This window comes from Medicago sativa, chromosome 8, assembly GCF_051527215.1.
Source record: "Medicago sativa cultivar Bolivia chromosome 8, Bolivia_mono, whole genome shotgun sequence".
Classification (NCBI taxonomy): domain Eukaryota; kingdom Viridiplantae; phylum Streptophyta; class Magnoliopsida; order Fabales; family Fabaceae; genus Medicago; species Medicago sativa.
In genome coordinates, this window is record NC_140756.1 from 90,857,083 (window position 1) to 90,877,793 (window position 20,711).

General features: G+C 33.4%; 1 protein-coding gene and 1 pseudogene across 2 annotated transcripts; both read left to right on the forward strand.

The window, feature by feature from the left end:
* The first annotated feature begins 9,407 nt into the window (after positions 1-9,407).
* Positions 9,408-11,815, forward strand: LOC146903190 (glutamate receptor 2.8-like). Its single transcript, XM_085733993.1, has 4 exons — positions 9,408-9,749; positions 9,876-10,209; positions 10,396-10,805; positions 10,952-11,815. The coding sequence occupies exons 1-4, from the start codon at positions 9,408-9,410 to the stop codon at positions 11,333-11,335; spliced, it is 1,470 nt and encodes a 489-aa protein (XP_085590119.1). The 3' UTR covers positions 11,336-11,815.
* Positions 11,816-15,954: 4,139 nt separating this feature from the next.
* LOC146903191 (uncharacterized) lies at positions 15,955-20,421 on the forward strand (annotated as a pseudogene). The gene is made up of 4 exons (XR_015023378.1): positions 15,955-16,414; positions 16,577-18,011; positions 19,172-19,940; positions 20,052-20,421. The product of XR_015023378.1 is annotated as an uncharacterized LOC146903191 (transcript).
* The last annotated feature ends 290 nt before the right edge of the window (positions 20,422-20,711 follow it).

The window sequence follows — 20,711 nt, forward strand, 5'->3', positions numbered from 1 at the left end:
TGTAAAAACTAAGTTATGTTAATTTTACACTTGCGTTTGTTAACTAACGCAAGGGCATTTTCGGCAAGGTTGGAGGGTGCGAGCGAAAAGTGCAGGGGGAGAGCAAAATTCATTAGGGTTTCTCTTGAACATATTTTTATATTGGGCTTGGGTTAGTTTGGCCCACAATGAATTTTAATTGAAAATTGTTTTTCTCATGTCAAGTTTTGCTCAAAAACACATGGAAATGACCGTTTTACCCTCAATGGTAATTAGCTATCATTCATCTTTTCTTAGCTATCATTCACATATAAAACTTTAAAAAAAACCACCAATGCTAATTAACTATCTTGAAACATGAAAAATTGGAGCACGAAAATCAAATCACAGTGCATTTACATATCTCTGGGCGAAGTAACCTATCAATTTCAATGAATATATCAAGCATGCTACATCTGTGCTTCTGAGAAGTGTCAAGGCCTCAAGGGATAAAAACCCTCCTGCGTGTAGCAAGTCATAGCTTCTAGGGTATGTTGGAAAGGCTTCACACCTGCAATCCACCGATCATAATTGTAAGTAACCTATTGTAAACACAATCAAAATTCTAAAGCTTCTCGACAATCAACAACTCTCACCATTCCACATAGTAAATTAGTTTGCTGGAATATTAAATTTAAGCTGCAAACTTTAGGGTCTGATAAAGGTAGACATAATAAAACCACTCACACAACATTCCGTTAGAGAATTAACAGCAGAGACAGATTTTAATAACAGAGATAAAATGTGAGAATTTTAAAAACATTTAATGAAATGTTGGGACTATTCTTTAAATAGGCGCAAAATGTAAGGACTCAAAACATATTTAACCCTTCAAACAAAGTATAGGAAAATCATTGGTGTTGACTTCTATTTTGTCTCAATCTAGCTTCGCTAATGAAAGCGAGACACTTTTCAGTTCATGAATCATGAAGATTAAGAGGAATTACCTCGTACTTAACTGGATGCTTCCCAGAAGGTGGAATGAAGATGGAAACATAAGTCAGAGGTTTTTGATTCGATAGAATAATTCTTTACATTGTAATGTGAAGTAAGCATGGTCCATTGGGGATAATCTGTTACACCCAAAGGAGCTGAGTAACCATTCCCGTCTTTATCAAATAAGCTATAAAGTCTCAAATAAGCTATAAATAAGCTATAAATTAATATCCAAGAATGTTCGTTGGTCGGTTAGTCTAGTATTCATGAATTCTTGTTAATGTATTAGCGTTTCTTTTAAGTTTGATTAGTATTAATGTATTTATTTTGAAGGGAATTCTTCTTCCTGAAAAAAATTTGACTGGGATATAGACGGTGTTTAAACAACTTTTAACTAGTTTTTTAATAAAAAATGTTGTTCAATAAGATTCAGTTTTCGGGAATCTTAAAATATGGTTCATCAGCATGATTGCAACCTTAAAATTGACTTGAGAGATACAGTGAGACGTGTACTATTTTTAAATATAAAACGAAATATTTAATGCATTAAAAATTCTCAAGGATAGATCCCAGAAATATTCAGAGACAGAGAAAGGTTAGAAATTCTTGTCTTACTCATTTGAGTGTGTTTGAATGAGTTAGTTGAAAATTCTAAGAAAATTTAAATTTTAGATTTTTTTTTTTGAGGGAAATTTTTTAGATATTTTAAATACTTCAATTAAATTCTCTGCATTTGTCCTCGTGAGCTTAGCTCAGTTGGTATGGACAATGCATAAAATATGCAAGGTACGACGTTCAAACCCCGGCCACCACCAAAAAAAATTCCCTGCATTTTTTTTTTTATCTTTATTCTTCAATCTTAAAATTTGTTGGGCTATTATTATGACATATCAAAAAGTTAAGGGGGTCAATTTTAAAATATGATAAATTAGAAACCAAGTTGCAATTCTTGAAAAATTATAGGAACCAATTTGCAAAATTTGAATAATAAGTATGGAATAATGAGGGTCGATTTGACAAGTGTACTGAATTGTCGTCGTGTAATGAAATTTATAAGTTCGTCTCTATAAGGATTGTAAAATTTCTACTCAACTACTACAACTATAATTAGGATACACTACTACAAAATACCCCCTTTAATAGCATTCATTTTGGGCGTTTAATAGCACTTGTGAAGCGCTAAGAAAGCCTCCGCTATATATGTAAATCGGGGGTTGCATTTGACAATGATTGATTTACAATTAACGAAGTGAAAACGGATAAAAGAGCGATCAAGTCATGTTTGAATCCCTTCTCTTTTGCTACTTAATAAACGGGTCCAGAGCTTACAATTATTTACTTAGTTTTACGAAATTCTAACAAAATAGCTAATCCAATATCTTGGTACGTGACTCACTTCTTTGATCGCAATCCCCTTATGTTTTAGGTGAGTCTATAACCATTGAATGTTTGAGTGCATGTTAAAACTTTTGTCACAAAGACGATAATATAATATGTTTAAAACTATTACACATTGATCAGTTAATATTAGGTCGTGTCCAAAAAGCTATGGTTAATAGCATACAAGTCTTAGATCGATTTTTGGACATTCAAAAACGCATAAAAATGGTTAAGAACAAATGTTAACCGAATTAAACTAAGCAATTCAATTGTATACAAAGGTACTGGACATATTACATGGTTCAAGTAGCTATAGAGAATGTCATCTACATGACCTAACCTGTAAAACTAGCTACTCATGAAAAATAAACATAAACAATAGCTTATGTAAAGAAATATATGATTAAGGGATCACTGTGTGATGATTCCACGCCTCCGGAATGTATTCGGTTACTCATAGTCTTCGAAAATCGCATGTCACCGCTTATCGTCAAAAGATGCCTTTTCAATGAAATAAGGCGTCAATAGGCCCGTGTTCCCTCAATTTTTAGAAACGTATGTGCGCGACGCTCACAACCTTGCTTGACACATCATTGTTTCATTTCTCCTCACCGAAACATCTTTGGTGGCTATACCTCAAGAGATTGCTTGATACATCTTATGAAAATGTATTGCACAACCACATAGTTGTCTAGTTTGGGTGATTTGTCATGGTTCCAAGGTCTTGACTCCATAGTACTCCTTCTGTAATCCTTCTTTGATTTATTTACAAACTCAACTAAAACAAATTGAGGGAATCAAAATGGCATCCAATAGTAAGATGTTGGAGAAGAGAGTGATTGAAATGGAGAAGTGATACCTTTATTTTTTATTTTAATTAATTTCCATGATTGCGCACGCTTAGCTTTTGTTGTTTTTGGATTTCCAAACTATTAAATTTGAATTTCCAAATTCTATCATCTACCAAAGTTGTTACTAGGTTGAGTCACGACCATGTCGCTCTCTTTAAGACGTTTCGTGGCACTACCCAAAGTTGTGCAAGGTAGACTATCAACCACGCCGCCTCCAGGATAAAACAAGCCCAGCTACAACTGTTCGATTAACTACTGCACTGTAGAAAAATCGTTCGAGAATTACACCCTCAAAATATGACTCAATCGTTTGATCGAAGCCACTCGATACGGTACGTAACCGCTCTATTCGAAACCGTTCAAATTAATATGGTATTATTACCATTCTATTATGGTGCTGAGACCACTCAAATATGGTGTTACCACCATTCTAACTTCTCCAAAACATGAATATGGCACTACGACCACTCAAATATGGTGATACCACCATTTCTCTTTAAAATAATATATATATATACTGTTAAGATCATTCTTTAATATGATCTTAATAGTACTCTATATTCCGAAGAATCATATATTATCGAAGGGACTATGAACTTAAGACCAAGGGACTATGGTCTTAAGAACACTCTTAATACCGAAGGGACAGAAAGGAGTAGAAGCAGAAGAAACTTGTTAAAAACAAGTCGGACGGAGAAGAGAGGAAAAAACACAGGAAGCATCGACTGTGAATTTTCGGTGTAAAGAATCAAATGGGGCGAGCTCTCCTTTTATAGGGAGAGTTTGTAACAAAAAACGAGTGACTTGGGGATTAAGTCTGCTTAATCCTTAAGCAAACGCGTTTTGTTTCTTAATTGGATATATCCGGAAGTTTCTGGATATGCTTTTGGATCGGGTCGGATCGTAACAAATTTATTTGTTACGCGTAGCGCTTACGGATAATGATTAAATTAATTAATTAATTAATTTAACATTTTCAAGTGACAAAAAAATATATATCAATTTTTTTTTTTTTAAGCGTTCACCCGTTCACAAAATTGGGTACCCCAAGGGATCACCCTTGGAGGTCACTTTTCCCATATATAAACACTTACTAGTTGGGGTGACCCTTCAATGTGGGACATTTTTAAGTCACACCCACACACTAGTTTTTTCATAGTGTTTTTCTTTCCAATTTTCTTCACTAGAATTAACTAGTGTTCCAACAATCCCCCACTTGACTTCAAAATGGTTTCGAGAAATAACGTAAAACGTTTCCATAAGATTTGCTAATATACAAAGGTGTCGCCAACAACTTGAACCTTAGCATAGTGGAAGATATTCTGATTTAACAAGAGTTGCTTACAGCATTGAACTCTATCTCAGACATAGAATCCACACACAAACCTTTTCATAGGTGTATTCTAAAAGTCCGTGCGTTTTAAGGCCCTGCACGTGTATCCCAGTTTTAACGAATGCTCTAGGAATTCTGCCTCGAAATTCCATAGGATCGGCCTAAGTTCCACATTCGTATAGGTGAGTCTATCAAGAGTACTCCTGTAGCTGTGTACCCCACTCAACATAGAGTATAGATCTCATTAAGAGTTACTATTACCTCATCCTTCTTTCGCTGCAGGATCATGCTTTCTATATTCTTTATCTCATAGCATGTTCTACCACTTCATGACTTGTTTTTACCCATTGAACCTATTTCTTGGGATCTCCAGTCATTTAGGTCGGGTTACCATCACTTGTGGGCTATAGGCATTAGTCCCATCCTACTGGATGTTTCTTGGACTTTCTCTCTATTAAGTCCTTTCGTCAAAGGATCAGCTAAGTTTTCATTCGTACGTACAAAATCAACTCTAACCGCTCCATTTAGAGATACACTCTCTAATCGTGCTATGTTTTCGCCTTATCTGTCGTCTCTTACCATTGTAATAACGATTCTTAATCTTTGCAATAGCCGCGGTACTATCACAATGAATTAACACAGCAGGTAACGGTTTCTCCCATGAAGGGATTTCAGCTAGCAAGAATCTTAGCCAACTTGCTTCTTCACTAGTTTTCTCTAGTGTTCTCATCTCAGATTCATTCCATAGTGGACTGAGTCAATATCATTTGTTTTAACAAACAACTCCTCTAGTGATGCTCAATGTGCAAACACTAGTCGCTAAATATTCATCTGAAAGACGTTCTATTTTTATATCTTGTACCATTTAGGTTCAATATGTTACTCCTAGTGAAGTAATCTTAGAGTCATAGTCTTCTCATGACTCTTTCTATAGCATGGCAATGCTTTCCATCCGTCTACTAGTAAACTTGCACAAGAGTTTCACGACATCGACAATGTCGGATCTAATACATTCAATGGCATACCTAAGTGCTGCCAATGATGCTCGTATATTCTGTTTTTCTAAATCCATCTCAAGTGTTCTTACACTTGGATCATAATATGTGATTGCAAGTTTACGGTGAAATAATTACATTTCTTTAAGATATTCTCAACTTGTGAGATTTATCAAAAAAGTTATCTTTTCTGATTTAGTAATCTTGAAACCAAGAATTACTTCAATTTTTGTTTAGGTCTTTCTTATCAATGTTGTTGATAAACAATGATTTCACATCATTCATAACATGAATCTTTAAATCAAATATGAGCAAGTCGTCTTCATAGAGACATATGATCGTGCAAATATTATTTGTCACTTTCATTCAATTTATACTCATTCGATAACATTAGAATGTCAAATTTTTTCATGCCATTCCTCAGGAGTTTATTTTAGACCATTCAAATAATTATCTAACTTACAGACCTTGTTTTCTTGTCCATGAATTGCAAAATTTTTCAGGTTGTTCCATATAGACTTGTTCTTCTAGTTCACCATAAAAAGGCAACTTTCACATCCTTTTGGAGTACTATCGAGTTATAAACGGCGGCTAAAGGGACTAGTACTCTTATGGATATGATTTTAGTGACTGGTGAATGAATGTCGAAGAAGTCTATATTTTTCTCTTTGTCTAAAACCTTTGACTACAAGGAAAGCCTTGTATTCATCAACCGTACCATCAGGTTTTAGTTCCTTTTTTTTTTCTTTCAAAAAATCAAATACAACCGATTGGTTTTGCAACTATGAGACAAGTCAACCAAGTTTCATGTTTTGTTAGACTCTAGAAAATTCATTTCATCGTTTATTGCTTTTGCCATAATTCAGCATCCAATGAGGATATAACTTCTTTAAGGCTTAATGAATCTTCTTCCAATGTATAAACCAAGTTCATACTCTTTAGCAATTTTAGCTTTCTTACCTCCTTGAGGTTCTATAACATCTTGTATGATGTTTTCATAACTATTTCTAATTACATGAATGTGATTAGATATAGTGCCCCCACTAGTTCTTAATTTTTTAAAGGGAAATTTATTTTGCCCCCACTAATGTCGTGCTCCCATTAGAGCCCCCACTAGTGCCCCCACTATTCTTTAGTTAAAGGGGTAAATATTTACATAGAATTCGACATCTTTTAAATTCTATGATCACTTTAACATTTAGGTCATAAAACCTATATGTTTCGTTATTTATCGCATACCCGATGAATACACATTCATAGGCTCTACTAGTGAGTTCAACTCTCTTGGGGTCCAGGATCTTAATATAGTCCAGACAATCCCAAGTTCGAAAAATAAGACAAGTTGGATTGTCTTTTCTTCAAAAATTTCTCAATTAGAATTTTTGTTCTTAGACTTGGGTACTCTATAAATTTCAATTTTCGTTATAAAAAATTGAACATTCAAGCATATCAATTTTATTTTTCCAAAGTTCACAGTCATCAATAAATATGATAAAAATATTATTTTATCATTTCTAATTTATGTGTCATCAAATTAACACATATCATTATGTTTAGAGATTCATATCCTCTAAATTCTAATTTATATGAACTTTTGATTCATATATCTTGACTGCAATAAATAAAATTGTTTAATTATATAACTTCGGAATTAAGTCCAAGTTACTCAAGTTTAAAAATTAAACACTTGTTCGTGATCAATTTTGATATGTCAAATATTAAAATCACACAACTAATAACATAGAAGGAGAATTTAATTTTTAACATACCATCAAAGTGCAATCTTTTTCCACAAGAGTGCATGGTACACAAGTCTCTCTTTAAGTCTGAGTCAACTCAGTCTTATTCAATAGAAATCTGAAATTCAGATTCTTTCTTAAACATAAATAGAATTTCACAATTCCATTTATTTTCCTTATTGCATATTTACAAGTTTGGATTATGTAAAGCGATCGATGCATATGTTTATCAATTCTTGTTAAAGATTTGAAAACCAGTACGTGATATCAATGTTTAACAAAACACTTTTAGAATTCACCATAACAAAATAACAACCTTGCATTATTTTATTTTCCGCTCCAAACAATTTTTTATGTTTTGTAACAAACTAAACTTGTTTGGTTCTGTAACAAATAATTTGTTTTGTAACAAATTATTGTTTTCATCAAATAAATTTTAGTAACTAATAATTTGTTTTGTAACAAATTATTGTTTTCATCAAATAAATTTTTAGTAACTAATAATTTGTTTTGTAACAAATTATTGTTTTCATCAAATAAATTTTTAGTGTTGTTGATTGAAACAACAATCACTTCATCGTTTCATTCGAAAGATGTAAATCTATAGCTTGATTTATCCTTAATGTATTTAGGGACAACTTAACCTCAATATGTAACTTCTTCGGTAGACATAGCATATAGAAACGTCTTAAAATTGTTGTTTTTGGATTTCCAAACTATTAAATTTGAATTTCCAAATTCTATCATCTACCAAAGTTGTTACTAGGTTGAGTCACGACCATGTCGCTCTCTTTAAGACGTTTCGTGGCACTACCCAAAGTTGTGCAAGGTAGACTATCAACCACGCCGCCTCCAGGATAAAACAAGCCCAGCTACAACTGTTCGATTAACTACTGCACTGTAGAAAAATCGTTCGAGAATTACACCCTCAAAATATGACTCAATCGTTTGATCGAAGCCACTCGATACGGTACGTAACCGCTCTATTCGAAACCGTTCAAATTAATATGGTATTATTACCATTCTATTATGGTGCTGAGACCACTCAAATATGGTGTTACCACCATTCTAACTTCTCCAAAACATGAATATGGCACTACGACCACTCAAATATGGTGATACCACCATTTCTCTTTAAAATAATATATATATATACTGTTAAGATCATTCTTTAATATGATCTTAATAGTACTCTATATTCCGAAGAATCATATATTATCGAAGGGACTATGAACTTAAGACCAAGGGACTATGGTCTTAAGAACACTCTTAATACCGAAGGGACAGAAAGGAGTAGAAGCAGAAGAAACTTGTTAAAAACAAGTCGGACGGAGAAGAGAGGAAAAAACACAGGAAGCATCGACTGTGAATTTTCGGTGTAAAGAATCAAATGGGGCGAGCTCTCCTTTTATAGGGAGAGTTTGTAACAAAAAACGAGTGACTTGGGGATTAAGTCTGCTTAATCCTTAAGCAAACGCGTTTTGTTTCTTAATTGGATATATCCGGAAGTTTCTGGATATGCTTTTGGATCGGGTCGGATCGTAACAAATTTATTTGTTACGCGTAGCGCTTACGGATAATGATTAAATTAATTAATTAATTAATTTAACATTTTCAAGTGACAAAAAAATATATATCAATTTTTTTTTTTTTTAAGCGTTCACCCGTTCACAAAATTGGGTACCCCAAGGGCACACCCTTGGAGGTCACTTTTCCCATATATAAACACTTACTAGTTGGGGTGACCCTTCAATGTGGGACATTTTTAAGTCACACCCACACACTAGTTTTTTCATAGTGTTTTTCTTTCCAATTTTCTTCACTAGAATTAACTAGTGTTCCAACAGCTTTTGCAAAAGGGTTAAATTAAGGAGTTAAAAATGCAATTTTTAGAATAAGAGGTCAAAATCGTTAGATTGGGAAAGTTGAGGGTACAAGTACTATTTAGCAAAAGATTAAATTATGTAAAACCAAGATGTTTTTTTATAGGTAGAAATAAAATCTATATTATGCGGCAAAATCTTTAGTACTTCTTGAATTATTTATTATTGATTAACCATAAGCAAGAACCATTCAAACACAGCTTGTATATATAAAGAGGAGCAAAACAATCCAATTACCATCATTAATGATCAATCACTGGTATAATCACAAGATGGCCAAGTCATTGTGGTTTTCTTGGTTTCTAACATTTTTCCTTTTGGTGGTACAGATGCAAACGGTGAGTAGTTCTGATGATCAAGCAAACGCAACATCAATTGGAGTGATCAATTTGAGGGTTGGGGTCCCTAAGAAAGAAGGTTTCGCCCAATTTGTGAAAGTAGTCTGGGACTCTCATGAAAACAAGTACAATGTCTCTGGATATTGCATGGATATTTTCAATGCCGTTGTAATCCACTTACCTTTTAAAGTTTCTCTACAAATTAAACCTTATGTTAATGAATCAAAAGTCAGTGCTGGATCATATGACTCACTTATCCAACAGGTCTCAAAAAAGGTATAGTTCGTATAATTAACTTTATGAAATCCTAACCATATATCCCAATAATTTTTTTTTTAGATGGCAAATAAAATAATCTTACCTATATATCCCATTATAATATTTTTTTTGTTACAACTCCAGTATGATGCAGTGGTTGGGGACATAACAATCGTGGCGAATCGTACACAATTTGTAGATTTCACACTTCCATATTCCGTATCAGGAGTTAGAATGTTAGTTTCAGTTCAACATGGGAGGCACCAAACGATGTGGATTTTTGTGAAACCCTTCAGCTGGCAACTTTGGTTGAGCATACTCATAATCTCCATGCTCATAGGGTCTGTCATACTCATCATGGAGAGGAATGTACATACCCTTCCTAATGATCATCAGGAAGAGCATTCGCCATTTAAAAAACAGCTCAGTGCAATAACCATCTTATGGTTTCCGATATCACAAGCCGTCCTACCCGAAAGTAATCAATTTAACACTCTTTTGTCCCTATTTATTATAGGCAAATGCTAAATAGTGCTCCCGTGACACTAAAAATTCTTGAAACTTGTGTAGTCAAACTCAAAAGTGTAAAGAGTTCTCTTTTCAAAGCAAAATTTTCTATTTTTGTTTTCCTTGACCAAAAACAAAATTAAACTTTGTTTTGTAGGACAAGTGGTTGCCAAGAACTGCTCAAGATTTGTGTTAATGGTTTGGCTTCTGTTGGCTTTCGTCCTAATGCAAAGTTATACAGCAAACTTGACGTCAATATTGACCTTAGATAAGATGCATCCTAGTTTTCTCAGCGTGAATGATCTAAGGAAAGGGGATCATTATGTTGGATATCAAGAAGGTTCCTTCGTTTGTGATCTGTTGGTACATCAATTGAAGTTTAATCCATCGAAATTGAAGGCATATGGCAATGTTTCGAGCTATCACCGTGCTTTAAAGCTTGGAAGCCAGCGTGGGGGTGTCACAGCTATATTTGATGAAGTGCCCTACCTTAATATCTACCTTCAAAAGTATAGATCCAATTATATCATATCCGGCCCCACCTATCGAACTGATGGATTTGGTTTTGTAAGTACTTTTTCTATCTTTGTCCAATTAAATTTTAGTCGTTGAATCTTGGTATGGCATGGGATAAAAAAAAAAAAAGAAAAAAGAATCTTGGTATGAGATTGTAGACTAGAGGATAAATCTCTTGCTTTGTTAATATTTTCCAGGCATTCCCTTTGAACTCAAATCTTACTGCTCACTTTTCAAGAGCAATATTGAACGTGACTCAAAATCATGAATTTATGGAGAAGATTGAGAAAAAATATTTTGGGAAGAGTATTGAAGGGCTACAACAGCAGTCTTCACAAATATCTTCACCTTCACCAAGTCTTACCTTTCACAGCTTTGCAGGGCTCTTCTTAATCACCGGCATTTCTACCTTATTGGCATTATTTGTCTCTGAAACACTTATTTTTTGGCAAAATACTATTTTGAAGGTTAAAGAGTGCATTCAAAGATACTTAATACGCTTACCACTACGTGTTCATCCAAATGATCTTGATTCAACCCAAAGAATCGATCAACCAAGCCTCCCATCAGACATGGTTTGATATATTCGCATGGCAAATTCTAATGGTGGGTAGATGTTACCTATAAGTTGACACCCATCGAAGTTATCTATTTGTCTTCCATTATATATGTTATATATAGTTGAATTCAAACGAATGATTTTGATATGTGTCAACTAAGATGAATAACCTCTACCCACTTTTTATCGATGGGTAATGTAATTGTCGTCTATCATTAAACCAATTAGCTAGTTAATTAAGAGGTTTACGTATAGAGCAGAATATATAATTTTGTAAACACTGTTTGATCTTCATTACTTTTACCTCAAATTGAATGGTCTTCAGTCTTATAGTCTAGCTGTAGCACTGCATATATGCTTGTACAAAGAAACTATTGTAGACTATTTTTTTTTTTTTTCATAATGTATACACTCCTTTGTTTTTCACACAAGTATTGTATCTTCCATATATGGCATGGAATACGAAAAAAGATGATAAGATATATGTTACTCTGTTTGATAATTTATTACTTGAATTTCATTAATACAGTTTATTAGTTGTTATTGAGTATTGACCAAGTTTATGAAATTTGCTAAAATCCAAGGTTATTAAAATCAGACTGAACATTAAACTGGTTGAAACAAGGGTTTAAGGTTTAAAGGTTCAACCAGAGTTGGACCGGGGATGAGCCAATATTAATTAAATATTAGTACTAATTTTTTTTATCTAATATATTTTTAGTTTTTTCTAACCTATGCAATTAACTTGTGCAACATTGCACAACTCAAGGTTTTCTAGGGATATTAAAAAAATAATTATTTAATTTTTTTTTGTTATCGTAATATTGATACGAAGTTTCCACCGTCGTTTAGCGATGCCTAATCTCCGTCGGGGTACATGCAGAGCACACAAGATGAGCTCTCCCCTTCAAACCGATATATGACCAGTCCTTCTCCTGAACGAGAACAATAGTAAATTGTTTATTTTCTAATTAAATCTTTTAAGTTGAATGAGTATGATTGTTAGGGTTATGATTCATCTTTAGGGGAAGTCAAAAGTTTGACCCTTGTCTAGGCACACATATTAGAACTTTCCACTATTATATCACGAGGTCATATCAGAACTTTCGTTTATCAAGGATAGGTCATAACTAATAGTAACTCGAATTAACTCCAACAAAGAAGGTAGAAGGGATTCTAGGAAATCCTAATCGTTGGTAATGTTCTAAATCAAACAAACTTAATCTCTAATCTTGCATTGTGCAAGACAATTCAAAACTTGCAAAACCCTATTTATCTTTTAATTGATTTTCAATCAAATAAATTTCATTAATTGCTTCGTTGAACGACAATACATGTGAAGACGATAACTTACTACTTTATTTCTTGCTACGATTTGGTGCACTTTCCAATCTGTTCATCAACAACGATGTTTGATCATTATAGTTCTAAGGGACCGATCGAATTAGACGTTACCTAGGTTATATTTGTTAATGCTATTCGTGAAAATAAATTAATTTGATTTATCAATGATATTGTTTGTGTTTAATTTTGCTGGCACACTTATTATTGTTGTATTATTGTTGTTGAGTTACATTGTTTTATCATTTTGTTGAATTATCGTGTTGAAATTGTCGTGGTTGAATTATGTTGTTGTTGTTGAGGTAGAATGTGGTTTAATAACATATATTATTGATTTTAGGGTTAAATATGTTTTTGGTCCCTATAAAATTGCGACCTTCTAAGTTTAGTCCTTACTTAATTTTAATAGCTTTTTTAATCCATACAAAAAAAAAATTACTTTTAATTTTAGTCCCTGCTAAAATAAATTTTGTTTAATTATCCTTAAACTCTTAAATTTTTTAACCATTCTTTTTATACAAGTTTAGAACACTATGAAAGGTTCATTTACTAAAATCTATAATTTTTTAACATGAAATAAATTAAATATGAATTTTTTAAAATGACAAAAGTTTAAGATATAAGTAACAAAAATATGGACGTAGAAATCAAATTTTTGCGATATTTTTTTCGGAGGACCTTTTAATAACGTTCTTAACACGCCTGTAAAAAATTGTTGAAAAACTTAAGAGTTTAAGCATAAATTAAACAAATTTGGATTGAGTAAGGACTAATATTGAGTGCAAAATTTTTTTGTAGGGACTAAAAATGCTATTAAAATTAAGTAAGGACTAAACTTACAAGGTCGCAATTTTGTAGGGACCAAAAACATAATTAACCCTTGATTTTATTATGTGTTATGGTGGATTTTGGATATTACGATCGAAAACTTAAAAATACATTTTAAATTATTGAATTTAAATGAATATAAAATAGACATTTTACAGTGCTCGAAGGAAATGGAGGACGAGATAAGAAATTATGTAACCTTTTTCTATATATGCAGGTGAAAAATAGTCCAAGGGATTAAATATCAAAGATATAGCACCCCTTTGATACTTTTTTCTTTTTCAAATATAATGAGATTCCAAAATAAAAAAGGCAAATGAGCCCACTCTCAATTAACAAAAAAATAGCGGATGTCTACGTTACCTTTTGATGAATTGGGGATAATTTATCCTTAATGACAAGTATGATTCGATTCTAAAACAAAAGAAGATGGATAAAACAAAAGAAGTTTGATGTTCATGAGATAGAAATGGTAGGAGATGAAAGATATAATAAAGTGTTTGGATCTACGTTTAAAGCTTGATTCTCGTGTCCCTAGGCAATTTTGCTATGGAAATAAAGAAGCTACAAAATGTAGCATCACTCCAAACATACGTTTATTGGCTTCCCACCGCTTCAACAAACAGAGGCTAAGTCTCGATAAATTTTAAGAAATTGGCCAACTGGTGGCACTATTGCACCGCCCACGATTTCTTAGAGGGTCGATATATAGTTTGACTTTTCTAGGCAAGAGCTCAAATAATACGACTACACTTATGTGCAGCGCTTATTGCCTGATCTCGCTATAATCTATCAGCATCTACAAGAAGTGAAGATGAACTAAACAAACACTAAATGCAAGAATTTTTAAATTAAAAAGCTGAAAAACAAGAGCTTAGCAATGTGTCCAATCTCATACACAAGCAGTGATGGAATCATCTGAGCATTTAAGAATCATGCAATCTACCTTAAAACACAATCAATAAACTATGATACCTGAGCAATGTGCTTCGCAGTGATCAAATCAACCATGACAAACGATGCATGCCATCCTTGCTTTAGACCAAATATTTCCAAGCGCCCGTCAGCGACATCAGCTTCAACAAAGCATTTCTGGGATTACATCAAAAAGCCTATTTAGTCAAACATAGTTAAATTTGAATAACACTAACAATTTTATTAAGTGTATATTTGGTTATGTTTTGAGTAGAATTGATTTTGAGTAAATTGATTGTGTAAAATTGATTCTGAATAAAAATGAATTTAAGATAAAGTGGTTTGTGTTTGGATACATTCATATAAAAGTGAGTTGAACTATAGAAGTGAAACCAAACATACACTACCTAAGACATGTATACAAAAGTTGGTTATTCCTAGAAATCTAAAACCAAAAATTTCACAAAAGATATTACCGCTCTATTAAGCGATTCTATTAATTGTGTAAGCAATTCTAAGAAGCGGTTCGATGTGAGAGGGTAGTGTGACATGAAAAATTGATCTTTTTTCAAATATGAAAATAACAAGAGTGCAATCAAATCGGATATGAGTTGAGACATTCTCATCCACATTTTAAAATTCAAATACATCTTATCAATACTCAGAAATTTTAGAAGCCAAAGGTAAATTAATAAACCAATCTCTTAATTCTAACAACCAAGATAAACTCTTCCACATATGACTAGCGGTTGATAATAATGAAAGATCCTTCCCTAAAAAATAATAATAATGAAAGATCCCCTCTCTTTAATTGCATCCATCCTTGAAAAAAAAATTGTTGCAGGTGTTCACTCATTTTGACTATAGGTGGTCTTTGAAATGTCCAATTCAACCACATATTGACAAGTCATTTGTAAGGCTGAACGAATGTTGAATATATTGATAGACACAATAAACTTCTTACTCAAAACACAATACTGACAAAAAGAGTAACTCTCAAGCATTTCAACAAACACGTGGAGTACTGATTTGAAACAAATTAAAAATAACAATAAAACATAAGGAAAGTAACAAAACATGAAAATCATAAAATATTCTAACTATTATTAGATCTCAAACTAAAAAGTGATGGAGTGACCAAAACATAAAGTTTTCGTGGTGTTTTCTAGGCGGACGCTTGGAGATGCAAAACAAACCAACCCCTCAAAATGAAAAATATATCTGAAATGAAAAGATGAAAAGAAAAATAAAATAAAATAAAAGAGTTAAAAAGTAAATATAAAATAATTAAATTGTATTAAAAATAAACCTTATTATTATTATTATTATTATTGAATACAATACAACTTTTTTTTTTGGTAGAATGAATACAATACAACTAGTAAGACTACCAATTAATTGTTTTTGTTTTTGACAAACTACCGATCCAAATTTTTTTTGAGGAAACCAATCCAAATTTTGTTGCCTTAGCCATATTATACAATATACAATACGGTTTTTTTAGTTCTTTAACGGTGGGGTTGCAGTCCATCATTCTTCTGTAATCCACCGCCGCCTGCATTGTTAAAAAGAAATTAGAACAAACACTTTCTCTGTTGTTTTCTTTTTTTATATTCGTTGCACACTGCTCTTTACCTTTCTCCTCCATTCATTAAAAATGATGTAATAATGTTTCATCTTTTTCTGAAATCTCTCTCTTTTCTCCCTTCTTCATCATCACAATTTCGCAAGGTTTTTACTAGGTTTAATGTTTCGTCATCATCATCTTCTTCTTTTCATGAGGTTTCAGTATGGTGGCACCTTGACAGCTCTCCCGTGCCTTCCGGGGTTAGCTATTCGAAGGTAGAACCTTCAATTACGGCAGCCCTTAGAGCTAACGGAATTATGGGTAGAATTAGTATTCGCGTTTATGGCGATTTTAATTCTTCTGAGGTCGACAAAGAGGCTCTTAATTCAACCAACATTTCTCTATACTCCATCACCGATTTATCTTTTCTCAAACAAAAAAGAAATACAGGTGAGTTTTCCTTCTCTTCATTTTCTTTATTATTACAAATTAACCGAGTCTTAGAATCTTGCCCACATATATAGTGTTAGAGCTTAATTAAATGTTTCTTTCAATTCCATATTATTTTTTTATCTTTTCAAATATTAATGACCAGTGACCACATTGTTGCAGTTGGAAACTACAATACCTATAAGCATTTTCTTATGGATTTTAATAATTGGGTTTCCACAAATCCTCCACCCATACACCTCTTTTTGATATTTGGTAATGAAGAGTTCTCTAGCAATGGTATATTGCACCGGCTAAGAATGTGCAACTATAATATCTTGCTTGCATGTCCAAGAATGCCTCGTGTTGCTCTCTGCCATGCAGCAACTATAATGTGGGACTGGTCTTCGTTGCTCAACGGGGAAGATCTTACAGGAACACATTTCAACTATCCTCCTGATGGTCCGACTAATTCATGCTACGGAAACTCAAATGTGCTTCTTGAAGACCCCTTCTCAGTTGTTGAGTTGAATGCATCTTTACAAAATGCGGAGGAGATCTACAAACCTACCTTCGACATAGTTAGGCGAAGCTTCAAAGTCAGTGTCTAGGCAGGTTATGAAAATACTGTGTTTGCACCCAAATGGGATCTCCATCGGAGATCTTCGTGCAGAGTTGACAAAGTGTGATATGCCTTTGGATAAACGCTTCTATGGAAATAAAAAGTTTTCCAACTTTCTAGTATCTATGTCATATGTACAACTCGAGTATTTAGGAGGAGGTAATTTTTGGGTGCGTTTGGTCCCATCAACTACATTTGCTGTTAAGAATAAGCATAAGGATGGTGCCGCAACTCAAAAGCTATTCAATGAGGGTAAAAATATCGATAGAAATGAAAATGGGATTCCCAGAATGTCCTCATCGTGTGTTAGCAGCGAGGGTGATGATTTAAAATCATTCCAATCTATTCCTTCACAAGGAAAACCAATTGGGGAATATGTGGATGGTAAATCATCATTTCCTTCGTTCATGGAAAGCAATGTGCATCAGATTCCATATGACTACAATATTTCCAAAACATCTGACAATGACACCGTTGAGTCCGATGATATAAGTCCTGCAATTCTGGAAAAAATAAACCCTTCACAGAATCCTTATACTTGTAATGATTGCACCATGTTGAAAAACAATGATATTGCAAATCTTGAATCCGAAAAAGTGGATAACAAACATGAGATTCCAACTAAAAAGGAGGTTGATGAAGTTTGCGGTAGCCCAATTACTTCATCTTTCTTTAATTGGATTAGTAGTTGGTGGACATTTTGGAAAAACAATGTTATTTCGAGAATGCATGAGTTCTGTGAGGATTTATCTGAAGTTCCGCAGCCTCATTGGGTTAACATTAAATTTAGGGTTTCAGTATGGTGGGACTTTGATAGCTGTTGCGTCCCTTCCGATGTTAGCTTTTTAAATGTAGCCCCTTCAATTATGGGAGTTCTTAGAGCTAACGGTATTAAGGGTCCTATTCATATTGACGCTTATGGCGATGTTTCTCAACTTTCAGAGATGGAACAAGAAGCACTTTTCCTATCCGGCATTGATCTCCACCACATTTCAGGTTCTTTTTTCTTACTTATGACTAAAACTATTACTATCTTCATTTTCAGTTCTATTGTTTTTCTTTATTTATTAGAAATTAAGGGGTGTATTGGTTTTGGATTTTAAAGGACTGTTTTATTAGGAAAAAATTCCAATAGATTTTAAAAGACTTTGTCGCAATTTCTCAACTTTCAAAACTACACAGGACTTTCAATACTATTTTGTTCGATTTTAATGGATTTGTATCATAAGACTTTATAAGGTCTTAAAGGATTTTTGGCCTAGTAGATTATTATTTAATTCACTGCAACTTCATAGTCTAAAAGCATAAAAGTATTATTATGGCATAAACCAATTACATCAAAAGAAACTTTATCAAAAAAATAAATAAGAGAGAACTTTTTTTTGAAGAAGCTAAATAGTCCACTCAAATTGACACCGGTAAGTATCGAACCTGAGACCTTGAGGAAGAGCATACTCCAAAATCCCAAGCTAACACCACCAGGCCAACCCAAGTGGATAAGAGAGAACTTAATAAGACTATTATTGCAATAGAATTTTAATTTTTTTATGCTATCTCCATATTACTTTTTGCTTTTCAATATTTTTGATAAACATGTCTACATGATTATAATACCAAGGGTAAAAATAATGATAGCAAGATTAAGAAATTGAGAACAGAATCATGAGCAGTAAAGGAGCAGTTAGCAGCAAACTGATAACATTATTTGCAATACATAGGATAGGAAGATTAGTTATAATGATGGATAAACTTTGAGGAGAAAAAGAAATAAGAGATAGAAATACTCAATTGAAGATGTCTACAAGCAGGAAATGAAAGAGTTAAAAAGTCCCAAGAGTTTCATGAACATGAAATAAATAATCAGCAACTGTTTTATCAATTGTTTGTGAACAAAGCTGGATATTAATTTTTGTAACATAAAGATAAAGTTTAAGTTGAAAGATAATGTGCTAAATTAACTGTTACGGTAAGGAAGTAGATGACTCTTTTGTACTATGAATGCAGCATCCTTGTTTGTTATGGTTTGAGATGGATGTGAAACTAACAAATGAGTCTTAGAATCTTGTCCAGACAAGGACTTACTGAAATGGCTCATTCAATTTTATCTTCTTTTATATCTTTTAAATTAAGAATGACCTTTAACTACTTTGTTACAGGTGGAATGAACAAGAACAAATTTTTTGTGGATTGGCTCTCTCAAAATCCCAGATGCAGAAACCTCTTTTTGATATCTGGTGATGAAGACTATGACTTCTTCGGCACAGTGCATCGAAACTGGTGGAGAAGGAATGACAACTTATTATTGCTTGCATGTCCAGGAAAGGCTCATGGTTATGTCTGCAAAGCAGCAACTATAGTGTGGCAATGGTCTTCAGTGCTCAAGGGGAAATATCTTACTGGAAAACATATCAAGTATCACCCTGATTGGTATATTAAGGCGCGAGAGCGGGTGCCTCTTGAATATCCTCCCGAATGGTATAGAAACTCGAAGGTGCGTCATGAAAACCCCTTCTCAGCTTCACAAAATGAAGAGATCGACTATCCTTCATCGTACATAAAGTTATTTGAAGTTCGAGAGTCCGTTTCTAGGCAGGTTAGGGAGGTATTGAGTTCATACCCGAATGGGATCTCCATTGGAGATCTTAATTTCCAGTTGAGAATGGGTTTTTCTGGAGGCTTATGTGGATGTAAAAAGTTTTCCAACATTCTAGCATCTATACCACATGTACAACTCTTGTATATAGGAGATGATAATTTTTGTGTGCGTTTGATACCATCAACAACATCTAATGTTAAGAAGAACCAGAGGGATGTTAATCATTCAGGAATTCCTGTGTTATTTTATACTGGTTCCTTTTGGGATGATGTGGAATCTTTTGTTTTCACGTCTAGAGGATCACGTCTTCTTTCCCGGTCAAGAAGCAGGTTTGCTAGTTTTTTACTACTTTCTTCATAAGTATGATGATCATTATGTAGCTACTTGTTGAAGGAATAATTCATTACTAATATTTTGCTACATGTTATTTGTGTTGTCAGGGAGGATCTGGCTCATAGATTACAAAAGCATGGACCCCTATTTTTTATGTCTCTCATTGAAAATGAAATCCTTCAATTGGTTGAACTGTTGATAGCAGAGAAGAAATGGTTGGAGGAAAGCCCCTCGCAAGCATTTCCTTTTAGGGTAACTGAGCCAGTTAAGAAGACTTGATATCTCTCTTTCTAAATAAAACAAGAGTTGTCGAAACAAAATGCAAAATTCAAGAGTTTCTAATGTAAACCAGACAAGAGTTACTTGCTTCACTCATCTATATTCGTCTGTGTTTCAATTCTTATTTCATTGGTACAATTGAATAAATTGTGAAGATATTTATTTTATATATTATTATTCTTTTTGTTGGTTGCTCAATGAGGCAGTGCTATTTTTGTTAGTGTGTTTACAATTTTAAGTCTACCAAAACCTTTTATTGTGTTAGGCTGCAAGTATGCATAATTCTTTATAGTCTGCAATTGTGTTGTAGCCAACTCAAATAAATTCTTGGTTCAATGGTGGTGAATGGTGATAATGGCAAGTTAACATGTTACAAAGTGCTACAACTTCTTTTTGTACTTTAATCTTTCTCTCAAGACAGAAGTGCATGCTATTAATTTTGGAGCCAAATCTTGCAAATCAACTTTTGCCTCCTGTTTCATCTATCT

Coding starts and splice junctions, on each gene's coding strand:
- LOC146903190 (XM_085733993.1), top strand. CDS start 9,408: ATGGCCAAGTCATTGTGGTTTTCTTGGTTTCTAACATTTTTCCTTTTG. Junction 9,750..9,875: donor TCCAACAGGTCTCAAAAAAG/GTATAGTTCGTA, acceptor TTACAACTCCAG/TATGATGCAGTGGTTGGGGA. Junction 10,210..10,395: donor ACAAGCCGTCCTACCCGAAA/GTAATCAATTTA, acceptor TTTGTTTTGTAG/GACAAGTGGTTGCCAAGAAC.